The following is a 16813-nucleotide window of genomic DNA, read 5'->3' on the forward strand; positions in this document are numbered from 1 at the left end:
CAGAATTGCTATGCTCTTCTCAGCACTGACAGCTACACCAATATTTCATTAGCTCCTGTGATTTGCTTGCCAGTCTTTGCCATTGCTGTGTCAAGTATTAATAACCATGGAGATCAAGACCCCTGTGGCACTCCAAAGACTATCTTACTATATCACAAATAATTGTAGACAGCATCTGTCATGGATGCTTTAGCTGGGATTCCTGCATTGCAGGGGGTTGAACTAGATGACCCTTGGGTCCCTTCCAACTCTATGATTCTGAGAAATTTCATGCCATAATAAATTAGGTACCACAGGACTCTTGGTTTTCTTTGGACTAGAGTGCCAGTTGTGTTCACTGTAACATTGTTAATTAGCCATATAAAATAATAATGTGTATAATGAAGGTAGACAACTGGGGGGGGGGGCAGGGCGGGTATAACTAGAAACTGAACCATCACCCAGAGCATAGCAAAAGCTACTTCTGTGAACAGACTTAGTGACAGGTGGTTGCCTAGTGAGCTATATGGATAAAGCAGGTCTTTCAGAAGACTGGGGTCATTTCAATTCATTTAGAAAATTGGTAAGGCTTACATAAATGTATTCATAATAACGTGTGACGATAGAAGGATAAGCGATTTAAGAAAAATAGAGTTTCACCCAAGTTGTCAATAACACATGTAAATATCAAAGGGTACTTAGCAAAGTCACAGGAAAGACAACACACACAGAACTGGTCTGAACCATTTTATTGTGCCAGGATAAGAGCAAAGAAAAATGACAATTCTTGCGCTGCCAACACATTATTCATGGTATGTCTAGAGACCATCTTATAATTCATTAAAAAAACACACACCTTTGATAGAGAAATTTTGTAGTTAATTATGAACAGTAAAACCTACAATATAGCTTCACAAAAACATAGTTGCAACAGCCCAAGAAAAACTGCTTAGCAGTTTATTTGCACAACATGTAGCTTACAGAGATCGCTAGTCCCTATAACTAGGTTCCAGAGAGCATTTCTGAAAACCTTTAGGTTGATAGCCTATCTTGCTTCCTTCACCTGTTAACCCTTGTATTGTATTACATTGCTCTGTTCTTAGCAGTCACCACAGGAACCAAATTCTTTACTCTATGTAAAGTTATACGTTATAAAAGACAGATATATAAAAAATTCACAAAATTTGTTCCCATTTTTTAAATCTTTGCTAACATGCTTGGAACGATTGCAAGTGCCCTCCCCCAATAATTTTGTTTAAAGTTTCTTTTCCTGTTCCACTCATAAAAAAAGGTTTCCTGATACATCCTCCCATAGCCAGGCTTAATAAAAAGTAGCCATTGCCATTCCATTACAAGAGGCTTCATTCTTCTAACTCCCAGAATGCATCCTGCATTCTACATATTCAGATGACTGTCCTACTGTGTCACAACTCTTGGGTTTTTACTTCATAAGAAAAAGAGACACATCACCATTAGAGAACTATGTGCCCAGTCAGTCTGGCTCCAAAACCTGATAACAATTAAGAGCTCAGGTGGACTTGGCTTTGAGTCTAAGTTTTGACAGAAGAAACACTGATAATTCAATCTGAAATTTCACTGTTTTCTTGTGTCTTGTCTGGTGATTCTTGTGGATTCATTCCAGTAGGTCCAAAGAACAAGGAGGAAGTCTAGGGAGAAAGTCTTCCATACTGGTATAGCTCAATAAGAAATTCTCCAACACCAATAAAGTAAATACCTTGAGCTATACCAAAAAGAGGTGCAATGACCAGGGCTCGGCAACCAGCCCCTTTAAGGAAGGCTAAAGGACCCTCCTTCATCCAAAGTTTCCTGAAAGAGAGAAAACAATACCAAATATATACTTGGCTACTAAATTCTGCACGTATCATTTCACAACTCCTGTGTCCAGATCTGAACATTCACTCAAAAATCTCCATGTGTTCTCCTGCCAAAAGCTTGAAGACCTGATTCCCTCCTGTAATTCATCTCTCACCCTATAAAAAGAAGTCTTAAAAGAGAAAGGAACACACCAGAAATTGGCATGATTCCTACAAGCTTATGGCCAATTCAAAGGGTATAGCTTCCATATGGAAGCTACTGAAAAGCATTTCTGTATGGTTATACTTCAAGCAATGGTTGTGATATTTGACAGCTGGTTCTTCAGCACATATTCTAGGATAAATCATGTTGGAAGTAGCTTCCAAATGTTATAGCCATGTGCTTAGGGTCAATCAGTTACTCCTACTTTTATCAGATTCACAGCTGCCTTCTGACTGCAAAGGTTACAGTGGCAAATTAGGGGAAACTGCCTTCATATGTATGAAGATCAGCTTAAAAGGTCTAGTGTGAATGCACGTAAGTACTTTTCATGTCTTCTCAAACAGGAAACCTCCTCCACATTTAACATACTGTTTAACATTATAAACATTTGCTTACACTCTGGCTGAACATTCAGTTATTCACAGTGCTTTTATTACTTACCGTGCACAATCAATAATTCCATTATAACTCTCTTCGTTTCTTCCCTTGCCCATTGACTGAAGACGAGTTTTTATTACTGCAAAATAAAAATATTGTTTGCCAGGTTAGAAGACTAATGCAGGCAAGCCTGACAACATTATGACTACAGCATATTAAAATTCATTCTTTTCTACATTTATTAAAGCACTGTGATATTCTGATGACAAAAAGCTTCCCTACACATAAAGCCCTAACAGATGGAAGGGTAGTTTCCAGAGATTCACAAGGAAATCCACTTTTCCCAGTATTTCTCTATAACTACTGTATGGAGAAGCATGAAATACATGAAAGACAGAAACACATAAAAGATGAGATATACCGGTAAATCTTCTCTTACCATCACAGGGATTGACAGACACAGCTGCCACTGAACCGGCCATGCAACCAGCAAGAAAAGAACGAAAGAAAGGGGCTTTCTCTTCCAGGGAATTGTGTCCTGCTCTGTTCAGATGGGCAAACAGCGGGAAATAGATGACCGAGAATGGGACATCCCTAGAACACAAGAGTTATTGCATTTTTATAAAGCCACATACTGTAAAAACTGGGCTGGGAATGGGAAGGACAAGATATTCCATCCTTACCTCAGCAAGGTGGCTCCAAGACCCTTGTAGAGTCCTTTAATGCCCTGGGTATGCAGAAGCTCGACTGCTATCTGTGTGGCAGATATCCTCCTTGGAAAGGCAATTGGTCCTACATTGTATGCTCTGGCTAGAACAGGGCTGACAGCTAGAAGCTTGCACCCAGGAGATGAACAAGGAACTCTGCTCACAAGCTGCTGAGATGCTGAAAGAAAAATTAAAAATATGTCAGGCTCATTGGTCTCCTGAAATTTATGATTTTACCCTAAATATATACAAGTCTGAGATGCATTCTAAATCTGATTACCTGAAGGTCTGATCCCCGGAAATCTCTTCAACTCCTGTAACTCCTATAAGCAGTTCTGTGATAGTGAAACATAAGCACTATTTGGACATTCTAAGGGCTTATCCACTCTTACCTTTCCTCCACACTTTCCAGGTGTGGCCTGTGCTTTAAAGCTCTGTATCCAAGTACAGTCAAACCTTGGTTCTTGAACGTAATCCGTTCTGGAAGCCCGTTCGGCTTCCGAAATGTTTAACAACTGAGGTGCGGCTTCTGATTGGTTGCAGGAGCTTCCTGCAATCAAGCGGAAGCAGTGTTGGATGTTTGGTTTCTGAAAAATGTTGGAAAACTGGAGCATTTACTTTCGGGTTTTCAGCTTTCAGGAGCCAAAACGTTCCAAAACAGAGGCATTTGGGAGCCAAAGTTTGAGTGTACATTCTTTTCTGCTCTGGAGCCTTCACCGTGAAAACCTGCTCTTTACCGCTGAATAGGAGCTAACAACAATCTGTTGAGAACCTAAATTGCCATTCATTGCGCTTCAGCTTTAAATAGTGGGTTTTTGCGGAAAGGTTCGGGGGGGGGGGGGAGCACTTGGACACAGAGCTTTAAAGTGCAGACCTGTGCCTGGAAAGCATGGGGCAAAAGATAAGTGTTGATACAACCACATGGAACAGGCCATGCCTATTGGCCTTGCCATCTATGAGCTGAGGGAAGGTCTGAAGAAGGGAGTCTTTTATATGCACATAGGTTCCCCCTGCAATCTGAAATCCTGATTGCACAGAAGGGAGCTCTAGCTTATGTGCTGACATCTGGTGTCTTGCCTTGCTCTTTAACAGTGTTCCATATTTCTGGGTCATAAAGTGCCTACATAAGACTTTGCTCCTATACAGATAACACAGTACTGATACTCATTTTTTCACTTATCTGGCTCAATAACTTAGAAGCATTACTGAGTTCTGGAACTGATTAAAGCACGGGGGGCCAGTAGGGGGCGCACTGGAAGATGGCCGACAATACCATCTCTCCGACCCACACGGGGTAATTAAGAGGCTGTTATGGGAGTAGGCAGCCTCCGTTGTTGCCCCAAGGAAATGGGGAACACTGCCCTTGCCTGCTGTGCCCATAAATCACCCCCTAATTCAAAAGAAGGGGGTGAGGGCCCTAGGCAGAATGCCCCCGTGTGGACCTCGGCTCTCCTGGACTCTGTCTCTGATCGCGCACTAGTTGCAGCAATTTGGAATAATTAATTACAAAAGAAGCAAATGCACATATTTCAAGTGAAGAAGGGGAGTGAAGTCTGCTAATTTAAGTGACCTCTGCGAAAGACGACGACAGGCTGGAGAAACAGGAATATTTTACGATGAAGATACACCAAAGGCGGGGTATGTTGACAACGGGGCTGAAGGGGGGGGGGAACCTTTTTTTACTTTCCTTCTATGTGATTTACAAGAACCCCTCCTCATTAGAACCGTCGGTTGAACTGACCCAAGCAGGATGATTAAGGTCAGTATGGAGATAAACTTTAACCAAAAGTATGCTTTATGGAGACCGAGAAGCAATAAGAGCTTTTGGGAATGGCACAGCAATTAATTCGGAGTCGCCATCTTGCCAAAGGATTTATAGCCGGGAGGAAGAACGGACTTGTTTTCAGACTGCATTCCTAGTGAATCTCCTCAGAGGTTTTGAGAAAGGAGGCAGATTGGTGAAGATTAATGACGCTAAGACTGTTTTGATGTATGGAAGTGATGTTATATGGAAAATGTCTGGATATGGCTACTGGATAAAAAAAAAATATCCACGCAGGATTACAAACTGTTCTAACCAGCTTGCGGAGACTATCAGAGGTCACAAAGAGAAAAGAAAAATATATGAAAACAACAACAAGAGATGTGGAAAAATAATAAGAAAGGACTGGATAGTACTGTGAATATCATAAGGTTAGATTTGTGGACATTAAAACAGCAGTAAGAAGCAAGAAGTTGATTGGATCCCTTCGGAACTTGAAATACGGGTACCCCCAACAAAAAATTAAAATTCGGCTGTGTAATTTGGAATTTATGTAATTTGGTTTGATTTGATGTGATTGGTCGGTTAATAAAAAATTATTCTTAAAAAAAAAGGAACTGATTAAAGCACTGTTGTGCCTTTTAGATTACCATTTCTTGTCAATTAGGCAATACATTCAAATGATCCCTTATGGTACATAACTTTCTGCAGCCGCCATCCATAGCAGGATGAGATAAAATATCAGACACTTACTCATGCTGCACACACACACACACACCATGGGTAGGGACAATATTATTCCCAATCCCTGTTCTTGTTTTACAAGCCACCAAGTTACTACTGACCTAGCTTATGACAGCCAAAACTAATGGTAATTGAAACCTACGCCAAACTGAACATCTCTTGTTCAACAGTTCATGTTAGTTTGTACATAACACCAAGCCAAATCATGGTGTGTGCATATGTACTCAGTACTTGCAGCAAAAACTGCAGCTACTTAACTCCTCCCCTGGGTCTTGCTTAGTTTGGCTTAGTGTTATGTCTCAACATGGAGTTGCACCTTGTCTCCTGTTACAGACTACAAGTCCAGGTTCACAAGTAATGCTAAACCAAACCATAGCTTAGCCTCAGGTAGCCTAGCAGTAGTAGGACATGGGGAAGAGTGAAGTGATCATGATTGTTACCATGAGTACTTGCACACTCACATGTTGATAGTTTGGCTTAGTGTTATGTGTGAACTGGACTATTGTATGAAATGGCATTTCCGAGCACTCTGGCACTCGGCATGGTGTCCCGTTGTGCCAGAAGCGGTTTAGTCATGCTGGCCACAAGACTCAGAAAGCTGTCTGATGACAAACACCAGCTTCCTCAGCCTGAAAGTGGAGATGAGCACTGCACCCCATAGTCAAATTTGACTGGACTTAACCATCCAGGGGTCCATTACTTTAGCTTTGTGTGATCATCCAAGAACCTGTTCTCAGAGATGATAGGCAAGAACTGTTACCTAGTCGCCCTGCATCTTGAAGTTGGATTTTCAGCATCTCCATTGGAGTGGTGATAATAACTTGGCAGGTTCCAGCACCACAACCGGCCAGCATCTCCTTAGATAAAGAAAGGGCTACCCTGTAATAAAAAGAGTATTTATTAAACGTATTATTTATACTAAAAATATTATTTTAAACACTAAAGTTTACAAGCATGCAATATCCAAGAAAAGGAAAAGGCTGTATAAAGGAAATACATAGTTTATCTTCAGACTAGCAAGGGGCTTTGAGAATCAAACCCATTGAAAATGACACATTAGCTTCTTGCAGTCAATATCCCATCAGGACATAGGATTATAATATTTATGTTTACAATCAAAGTCACAAGATTTTGTCAGTCCATATAGAGTTGCATATTGGAATGACAATGCTCTGTGTTAGATCTTCCCTCCCTTTCCCTGCCCATCCTGCAGCAAGTTACTGAAATCATGAAGTTTTGCAAAGATGTACTTAATACATACATATTATCCTCCTTGCAATATCTGGATTTTCACAAAGTTCAGCAAAAGAACTTGGGAGGTAGCAATGATCAAGAAAATGAAGGAGTGGCTTGGAATAGAAATGCACAAATGATTGTGCATTGCAGAAGTCATGAGAACGAGCTAGACTATGTGCATCACAAAGATGACCTGTTCTTCCAGCCCATTGGCCCTTCAAAGTAGTCCATCCAGCGCACAGTAAGTTTTGCTTTCTGTTTTCCATAATTACTTGTCTTCTGGTCATTCAGAAGATTTGTAATATTGCATGCCTTGCTATCAACGTATTATTGTTCATTCTGCTCTCAAGGGTGACCAAAAAACTATTTAATGAACTTTGCACAATTTGTCACATTCACATAATGGAGTCCGCAACGAACACAGACTTAACTTATGTACGGTACAAATGAGACAGCTCTAGTATCTCAAGTTAACATACCCATCCTTGGCAAGAAGGTGCCTAAAATAGTCATTAGCAGCCAGTTTGATAGCCTTCTCGGGTGTTACAAGGGTCAGATTCACTGCTGCACCTAAAAATAAATACATACTTAAGCTTAATTGAAATTAGGAGATTTTCTTTGTTTTAAAATATATTTTGATTATAGGTATCCCACATCGTATATTGTGACAGGGACTCAGATTCCAGTTTTCAAAGTTATTGGAAATAGTCCAGAAACTTCAGATCAGCTACTGGAGTTATACAGTCATTTACAAAACTCCAATCTTAAAAGCAATAGCAGATTGTGGCAGAAGGAGAACAAATGGAAATCCTGTTGTGTGAGCAGACTGCATCTCATTTTGCGCATCTTTGTTTCAAATGTCTGAGCTTTGAACAGCACAGCTCTATGAATGTTTACTTAGAAGTAAGCTCCAGAAACAATGCAGCCAACTCACTAGTAAATACATTGAGATCTCCAATTCTGACCTTTCAAGATGAGTCCCTAATCATAATGGATGAGACCCCAATGAATAAGTCCCCAATTATCATGAAGCAGTATAACTGTGTTAGTTACAGCCAGTTACAAAAACAAGGAAAAGACTTACCTCTGTACATTCCAAAATAGCCTTCTGAACGCAGTGTTTTCATTAGACAATCCAACCTGATCAAGACACAACACTATAGTCAGAGATTACCTGTCGCTAAGATACTCTTGTCATATTTGATATTAGAGTTTAGCAGCAGTGACCAATGTAATATATACTACAAAAAATATATCATATCAAGCCTTAATAATATGTATTTTACGAAGAAAAATAAAATAATACCTCATTATAGCTACTTAAATACAACATATAGTTGCTTATTTATAACCTTTATTGTTCTCTAGTATCCAAAATGAGGCTACAGTAATTTTTTCATTTTCTATTTACCTTATTTCATTCACCGGTACATTATTCTTTATTTTATACATGCAGATAAAGACCCATACTTGATGGAATCATTCCATTAATAACTGTGGATTTCTACTTTCCCAACACCTACATCTATCCATAGGTACTTGCAAATGGCGAAAGAGCTGCTCAAATATTAAGTCAATCTAGATGCAATACATTTCCAGTGATCACTTACATGCTTTTGTAGACTTGCTGTCCACTTCTCTGATTCTGTAGCCTGGTTTTAACCAGGTCAATTGGAAATATACAAGTAACGCCAATGATCCCTGCAGCTCCTCCATTAATAAGTTTAGCGGGCAAACTGAACAAGAGAAAACAGAATTCCATTGTATGCAATTGAATCAAGAATTTGCAGAACTAGGGGCTGGAGAAGAGTTATGCTGTATATTTATTTCATTTATATCAAATTCAGCTCTGTGATGCACCAAATTCTGACTTCTTTGAGATTGGCCACAGACTATGTGTTGCTTTCAGCATTGCTACAATAAAGCTTTTAGAACACTTCATATGCAACAATGGTACACATCTGTGACATACATGAAAAAACACAGGATTGTAGCCAAGGCTGCTGTTCCACTCACACAATGGAACTTCCTTCTCTTCTCCTTTCCCCTGCAGTCCCCTCACCCTCAAAATCTGTTCCAGAGTCTTGGGGACCTTTTACAATGTATTTTTTGGACTGTACAGGGAGAAGTCCAGTTGTACAAACAGAAGTCCACTCATGCAGTGATGGATACAGTCCATAACATGCAGTGTTTCTAAGTATGTGTTTAATGTATGTACATCCCTCAAAGAGCTTCTTATGTGCTCGGTATAAGCACATCATACTGAGACTCTTGCATGTTAGGGCTGCATCATATGTACAGCCTTGCATTACATTTATGACTCTCTGCCACAACAATCTCTCTTTTCTTGTCTCCCTTACTCTATTCCATGTCAAATCAGACTGGTTCCTTTGGGTCTCTCATTCCACCTTGTCTAGAGAGACAAGAGAGACTATTTATGGAATGAAGAGAGCTGCCCTGCTACATTTCAGACCACATGAAGTTATTCTTCAGGAGTATATATACTTCTAGCTATTAAGAGGTATGTAAGAATAACCATCATAACTGCTCTTAAATACATCTTTGTTGCAATTTAATCTCAAATATTTTTAAAAACAGGTCTTTGAAATTTGTTATAAAACTATTGATCAAATAAAGAAAGAAAGAAAGTTATTTGTATCCCGCCCTCCCCTGCTGGAGCTGGGCTCAGAGCAGCTAAAATCATATAAAACACAATATACATAAACAAACAATTGATTAAAATGCATCCCAAAATTAATTCAAATAAAATTAAAATTAGACTGCACAAATGGCCATCCTCAAATAAAATAAAATAAAAAACCAAACATTTTACATACTTCATTTTGCAGCATTTGTTGTCATGTTCATTCTGTAAATCAATTGCACTGTTTCTTCAAGGCTCACTATATTTCTAAAAACTTGGGAAGGACACATACCTAATCTGTTTCTCAGCCATCTTCTTTGGGATTACAAAGGAAAAAGTGCTCCAATATCTTTTTGGTCAGTAAGTAATACAAGCTGCCGATGGTGAGAAGTTGGTTCCTCAAGGAGACAATTCTGTCTAATATCTGCAGAGTGAATTGAAGCTTTAAAATCCATCAGTGGTCCTATAAATAATCCAAAGTTATATCATTGGCTGTTTCACCATACAGGCATTTCAAACAGCTCACAGCATCTCAAATTCAGTATGACAAATCAGAATACCCTCTAACCACTACTGTTACACCAAGTGTCATCATCCGTTATTAATACCTAGGTGATTAATTTATACCGTAAGAGATGCAACTGAAATATATTATATTGATGTAGGAATGACTGAGGAACTGTGACATTATAGGGTAGATGGTATCTTTAGTGACATAGGGTTGAGGGTGAGAACTCATGCACAAAACAATTTAAAATCATAATGTACTATTAGCACAAATGAAAAAATAGTAACTTAGGCTGCAATCCAAAAACACTTACTAGGGAGGAAGTGCTACTAAACTCAATGGGAGTAAAGCAAATTTTGTATAAACATACACAGGATTGCATTGCATGACTTCAAGGAATGGGCATATCTGTGAAGAGGAAGAAAATACTAATAATATTTCCTAGGGCAATTATGGAAAGTACCCCTGGAAGGCCATGCTGAAATGTGTCAGAGAAATGCCATTATCACATGGGCAGCCAGGTTAGTAGTTGGGGTTCCCCATTCCCATGATGAGACAACACACCAGTGCTTCCACAGAAGACCATGCTAAAATGTGTCAGAGCAATGCCACTATCACATGGGCCAAGTTAGTAATTGGGATTCCCAGTGCCCACCGGGGGTGTCATGCAATAAAGAGCAAATGACCAAGAAGCAATGACCAGCCTGGAGGTAGAGTTCCCATTACTAACATCAGAGAAGAGTACATTGCACAAAAAGTGAGATATTATTAGCCTACAATCTGATCATCTGATACGCATAGTCTGTAAAGCGCACAGGGAAATTTCAGTTGCGGCATTAAAGTGTCTCCAGTTTCAAAAAGGCTCTTTAATTTTGTACAACAGCAAAGAAATAGAGCGACAGTTTTGATTTATCCTTTCCTGTGACTGCTCAAGGCAGTTGTAATTATATAATTACTCTTGCCTAAGAAAAACAATGAAAAGTGATCTCTGCTTTGCTCATCCCATATTTCTTTTGTCAATTCTTCTTGTACCAAATTCCCACAATGGTGCAATTTAGCAAAGCTATACTAAAAACACATGCATCACAAATAATTAGATAAATAAAACTCAGCAAAATATTATTTAAAATGCAATTATTTGGATATGTGAGATCCTGAAACCTGCTGATTCACATTCTACTGCTCCTGAAACTCTTTCTCAACTTCCAAGGGAGGTAAGATATGAAATTCACTCTCTCTGTCTGTGCAGTGTGCTTTAGCTCAGGGGTGGAAACCTTCAGGCTTGCAGGACCTTTTTAAAAATAATAATAATAATAAAATCCTGAAGTCCACCAACTGGAGCCAGTTGCATAATAGTACTGGTTGGAGGGTGAAAGAAGAAACAACATACCACATGAGCAGGGTGGGGAATCTTAGGCACAGGGGCTGAATGCAACCCCTCAGGCTTCTTTACCTAGCCCCTAAAATTCTCCCTTGGCCACACCCCCTCAGTGGCCCTGCATCTCCCCTGGAGCGCTGTTGCCTGGCTGGAATATGTCCTTGAACTCCAATAAAGACTCTTGCTTCTCTGGATGGATGGAGGGTTTGAGACCCATCGGCTATCTTCACCTGGTTTACCTGGCCAGTTGAAGCTGTTCCTGGGGTGTGGCCGTTGTTGCATTCTGACAGCTTCTAGGAGCCACAGGTGAGAGCTGAGTGCAGGGTGGAGATCAAAGGTGGACAAACTACCCCAGAAGCAGTAGGACCTGTCCCCCACCAGAAGTACTATCCCTCCCCTAACACATACACCCCAGAGCAGGTACAATACACAAAACTTGGAGAAGCTACTGACTGTAGAAGAAGCAGGAAAGTGGTAAGGGATGCTGTTGTGCTCTGAAGACACTTTTCATCAGAACAGAAGTGAATACTAATGAGAAATGGATATGGGGCTCAACTTCTAGAATGCAAGGCAAGCCCAGGGTGTTCTGAGCTGGTTCCAAGGCTCAGTTCTGGGCCATTACCAATTTGGGTGGGGAGAGACACACTAACACTTATATGCATGAAATTTCACTCCTTCCAGCAGCAGGAGGCAGAAGTAGGAAGTACTGTAGTTAGAACAACAGTAGTTGGTTCTGAATTAGTTAGAACTTTCTAGTCAAGTCTATTTTTTCTGAAGCATTTTGCCAGCAGACTTTCTGCTGGGAGTACAACAGAGGACGCCATGTACAGGGTTGCAAGTGATGAGCCCAGCAATGATAGCTTATTTTAGCCCTGTCCACGGCTGCTTCCTTCAAATTCACCCAACGATGGTCTACATACAAGTACAGTGGTACCTCGGGTTAAGTACTTAATTCGTTCCGGAGGTCCGTTCTTAACCTGAAACTGTTCTTAACCTGAAGCACCACTTTAGCTAATGGGGCCTCCTGCTGCTACTGCGCCGCTGGAGCACGATTTCTGTTGTCATCCTGAAGCAAAGTTCTTAACTATTTCAGTACTATTTCTGGGTTAGCGGAGTCTGTAACCAGAAGCGTATGTAACCCGAGGTACCACTGTACTGGCTCTCTCAACCTGCATCCTACAAAACGCTCCTGGTAATTCTAGTCCATATACTCTGCATGTCGTTCTAAGATTACAGCCTTTTTCTGGCAGGTCTCCTGGGCCTTTTAACAGCTCCATGCCCTGGCAACAGTTATACACATAAAGCACTCTCCATCATTAAACCGTCATGACAGGCTGCATTTGTCACATTTCTGTATCCTTTTCTTTTTGACAAAAGTTGATACTTTCTACATCCTCCAGGCTTTTCCATGCTTTTTAAATCTGGATTTAAAGGGGAGGCATTTAAATTGCAGTCATATACTCACTTACTTTGGAGTAAGTCCCACTGTAGGGTCTTAATTGTGCTCAACTGTTCTGCTTTTATTGTTTTACTAATCCACCTGGTTTTATGCAAGCCATTCTGGGAACATCAAATAACTAAAGGCTCAACTACAGGCATGCAGGGGAAAGCAATGGCAGGATGTTTGTGTTGTCAAGTTTAATATTATTTGCAAAAACAAAAAGTGGTACCAGCCCCACTACCCTTTTGTGGTTGATTCCTCTTATTTTCCTAAGCAGAGAAGGTGAGGTTGGGTGGGGAGAGGTCTGCACAGAACGTACATGGGGTGGGGCAGGGCTAGTGGTTATGTTGCTTCTCCCCACTTTTCTCATCCCCTGGCGGTGGGTAGGTAAGAGTGCCATTTCACAAACACCATGCCTCTGATGGACTATACCCCACAAAAACTTAAGCTATAATAAATGAGGTGGTTTTAAGGAGCCACCCCTTCCTTATTTTTGCTGCCAACGGACTTAGAACAGCTCACCCTCTTGGAAATTATGTGGGTGGCTATCACCCTCTCGCTGACAAACAGATAACAGGCTTCAAGAAAGGGTGCCATAATCCCCCCCTTTTCACAGCTGCACAGCAGACATAAAAATTGTGTTTAGTGCAGCTTTATCAATGCAGCATGAGGAACATCTGTTTTTCCACCTGTCAGCCAGCAGTTCAGCGAGACACAGGAGCTCTAGAAAAGGGCATTTTAACACAAATACACGTACCCATATCCAGTGCCGGATTTACCTATAAGCTAAACAAGCTATAGCTTAGGGCCGCACTTTCTTGGCCAACCCCCCAAAAAAAATTAAAGAAAAAGCAAAACTTGGATGTACATTTCCAAAATATAAGATAACAAACAACTAAAATAGATGAGTCTTTGTAAACTGGGTATCTAAAGGAACTTTTGTTATTTCCAAATGCCCATGTGTTTGCATTAAGTTTGTTATGAATAAAAATCATTTTAAGTTAGAGCTTAATAATTATTTCACTATTAATATACGTCTTGTTTTTCAGTTCAACAATTACTTCGATGAAATATATATTTTGTTATGAGCAATTGGTCCATAAATTACCGTACTGTTTAGCATATATTCAACACAAAAAAACTGTGACAATTTGTTGTTGACAAAGGACAGCTGGACATATAAAGGGCCCCATTACCTTCAGGAGCTTAGGGCCTCATCAAACCTAAACCCGGCCCTGCCCATAAGTACCATTTATCTCAAGGAGCCACCCTTGGCCATGAATATTCTTAGCCCTTATATGCCATGCCAAGGAGGGGCATTCGGTATTTGAAATCAAATGGCAACGGAGCGGTGACCAGGCAACACGAGCTGTCCCTCCCCTCGGGTCAACTGACGGCCAACGGCTCTCGGTTTCAAATTCTACGCATTTACTCACCCAGCCGCCGCGAGAAGAGCCGCCGCTCCATTGACAGACAGGTAGGAAAGAACGGCCGCCGCCGCCGCCCAGCCGGCTGTGCGTCTCCCGCCTCTACAGAAGGCGCGCTGCGATTGGCCAGAGCTGCCGCAACCCACCCAATGGTAGGAAGAGGCTGGGCTCGCTCGCTTCCCCCCGTCCCGCTCAGTCGCCGTCAGTAAAGGCGCGCTGCTCAAAATACTCTATGGGTCACATTGGCAGCCCGTTCACCGTTAATCTCCTTCCTTTCAGCGCTCCACTCCTTCCTTCTGCACTCGCAGCTCCGCTCTTCCAGGTCCTCAGCCTGGAGCATATTTTAAAGGGGCAGCTTGTGTGTGTTTTGATTGGTGAGCAATCAATCAAAAGCTTCATTCTGCAGGTGGCTGGCAACAAGGCTAGCTGCCATGATCTCGGAACCAACAAAGCCGTTTGAACGGGCTGCTACAAGTCCACATGAATTCCTGCTTTCTTGTGCACTCCTTTGTCCAATGTTGCTGCAACGTACCTGCCAATATTTTGGGAATAGTTTCTGCTGAAGGTATTGTATGGGTTACCGTAAAAATGTAAGATGAGAAGGCACCCCACTTGAGCCAGTGCAACGATGCAGGCAAGAATTTATATATCGGGTATAAAGGTAAAGGGACCCCTGACCATTAGGTCCAGTCGTGGCTGACGTTGGGGTTGCAGCGCTCATCTCGCTTTACTGGCTGAAAGAGCCGGCGTACAGCTTCTGGGTCATGTGGCCAGCATGACTAAGCTGCTTCTGGCGAACCAGAGCAGCGCATGGAAACATCATTTACCTGCCCGCCGGAGCGGTACCTATTTATCTACTTGCATTTGACGTGCTTTTGAACTGCTAGGTTGGCAGGAGATATCGGGTATAGGGTAGTATATAAATTCAATTCAATTCAATTCAATTCAATTCAATAAATAAATAAATAAATAAATAAATAAATAAGAGTTTCATGGATGGCGCTTAAAGCAAGATTTATGTGTGTGTCTTTTGGGGGTCGGTGTAGCCCTGCTTTTTTCCCACCTTGTCAGCCTACATCTAGGATAAAAAGGGCTACTTTTCAGATAAATAGTTATGTTACATCTCTGTTTAGAACATGTGAGGGGAACTTTTGGCCTTCCTGATTTTGCTGAACCACACCTCCCGTCACCCTCAGCTCTTGGCCATGCTTGCTGAGACTGATGAGAGGTGTGGTTTTGCAACATCTGGAGAGTCGAAGGTTCCCCAAACCTGCTTTAAAACCACTGATGCCTGCCTGCTGTATCTTGGCAGCAGAGAAAGCTATAGGGCTCTCCAGGAGAAGTAATGTGAAACTTCTCAGGAACTTGGTTTGTGGGGCAGGCAATTGCTCATCTCAGCACAAGCCCAGATACCTCAGTGCAAGACCAGCTTCAGTTCAGCGTTATTTGATACTCTGTACTGCCTGAGGGAGAAATGAGAAAGGGATGGCTTACATATAATGTTCCATTTTCCCCTGGCTTTCTCCCCTTTCCTCAGCCTCTATTGGGGCTCTTGTACCTTTAGCAGCAGTGCAAAAAGGAACATCGTTTTCAATTATTGTGTATGCCTCTATTCCAGGAAAATCTGCAGATGGTCTATCAATAAAATTGTGTCAAAAGTGTTCTCCCCCCCACCCCCTTGAAAACTTGCTGTGGTTGTGTGCAAGTTTATTCCTACTGCTCAATTACTCTTACTGGCTGCAGTTTGGTACACTGGTGCATAAGCCTTGAATGCTGCTAAGGTCAATGAGAGAAAAAGCATGCATGATGAAATCCATAGTTTGCACCAGATGTGGGGAAAGTTTTTCAGACCAAAGGCCACATTTCCTTTTGGGCAACCTTTCGGGGGCCACATGCCAGTGGTGGGCAGGGCCCCAGGTAAAAGTGGGTGGTGCAACAAAGATAAATGCTACCTTTGCACAGTAGTTCAGTTTTAAACACACATATCTGCTCCATCTTCCATCCAGGCAAGCAAGAGGCATTATCAGTGTTCAGCAATACATTCCAGCCATTCCGGGACAGGTAAGGTTAGTGAAAGGTGTGGCTGGGGGGAGAGAGGGTGTTGCTGAGAAGCAGGTCACAAGGGGAAGAGTTCAGAGGGCCAAATGGAGATTCCTCACCCTTTGTTTATGCCTTCTTCTTTTGCAGCTTGCTGGAGCTGATGGGAGTTGTTTAGCGAGGTTCCTCACACCTGATTTAAACACTGTAAGAGCTTGGAAATACCCTGTTTTCCCGAAAATAAGACATTGTCTTATATTAATTTCTGCTCCCAAAGATGCGCTAGGTCAGTGTTTCCCAACCGGTGTTCCGCGGCACACTAGTGTGCCGCGAGACGTTACCTGGTGTGCCGTGGGAGGGAGGCGGGCGCTTTCTCGTTCGCGCCCTGCAGCGAGAAGGGCAGCGCAGCGCCGCAGAAGAGGCCCAGGAGGCAGCAGGCGCCCAGCGCGCGCCCGAGTCCCGCCCAGCTCGCCATGTCCGCCCGCAGCATTGGCGACCCGAGCCAGGCTCCGCGCGCGATGCCCGTCTTATGGCG

The 16813-nt window shown here is 41.9% G+C and overlaps 1 protein-coding gene across 6 annotated transcripts; it reads right to left on the reverse strand.

Annotated features, from left to right (window-relative positions):
* Nucleotides 1-713: 713 nt before the first annotated feature.
* Nucleotides 714-14383, reverse strand: LOC114599403 (mitochondrial glutamate carrier 1-like). 6 transcript variants are annotated; one of them, XM_028734602.2, is made up of 10 exons: nucleotides 14251-14383; nucleotides 9780-9911; nucleotides 8454-8579; nucleotides 7928-7983; nucleotides 7323-7413; nucleotides 6368-6486; nucleotides 3078-3279; nucleotides 2834-2988; nucleotides 2458-2533; nucleotides 714-1806 (listed from the first exon to the last, which is right to left on the reverse strand). In XM_028734602.2, exons 2-10 carry the CDS (start codon nucleotides 9797-9799, stop codon nucleotides 1647-1649), a joined length of 1005 nt encoding a protein of 334 aa, XP_028590435.2. In that variant the 5' UTR covers nucleotides 9800-9911; nucleotides 14251-14383; the 3' UTR covers nucleotides 714-1646. The 6 variants fall into 6 exon arrangements, with proteins under 6 accessions (XP_028590435.2, XP_028590431.2, XP_028590434.2 ...); XM_028734598.2 differs by having other exon boundaries at nucleotides 9780-9950; nucleotides 14251-14351; XM_028734601.2 differs by lacking the exon at nucleotides 14251-14383 and adding an exon at nucleotides 14064-14215.
* Between the last annotated feature and the right edge of the window lie 2430 nt (nucleotides 14384-16813).

This window comes from Podarcis muralis, chromosome 5 (genome assembly GCF_964188315.1).
Source record: "Podarcis muralis chromosome 5, rPodMur119.hap1.1, whole genome shotgun sequence".
NCBI classification, from domain to species: domain Eukaryota; kingdom Metazoa; phylum Chordata; class Lepidosauria; order Squamata; family Lacertidae; genus Podarcis; species Podarcis muralis.

Coding starts and splice junctions, on each gene's coding strand:
- LOC114599403 (XM_028734602.2), bottom strand. CDS start 9,799: ATGGCTGAGAAACAGATTAG. Junction 7,414..7,927: donor CTATTTTGGAATGTACAGAG/GTAAGTCTTTTC, acceptor ATTTATTTTTAG/GTGCAGCAGTGAATCTGACC. Junction 2,534..2,833: donor GTCTGTCAATCCCTGTGATG/GTAAGAGAAGAT, acceptor TTTATTTTGCAG/TAATAAAAACTCGTCTTCAG.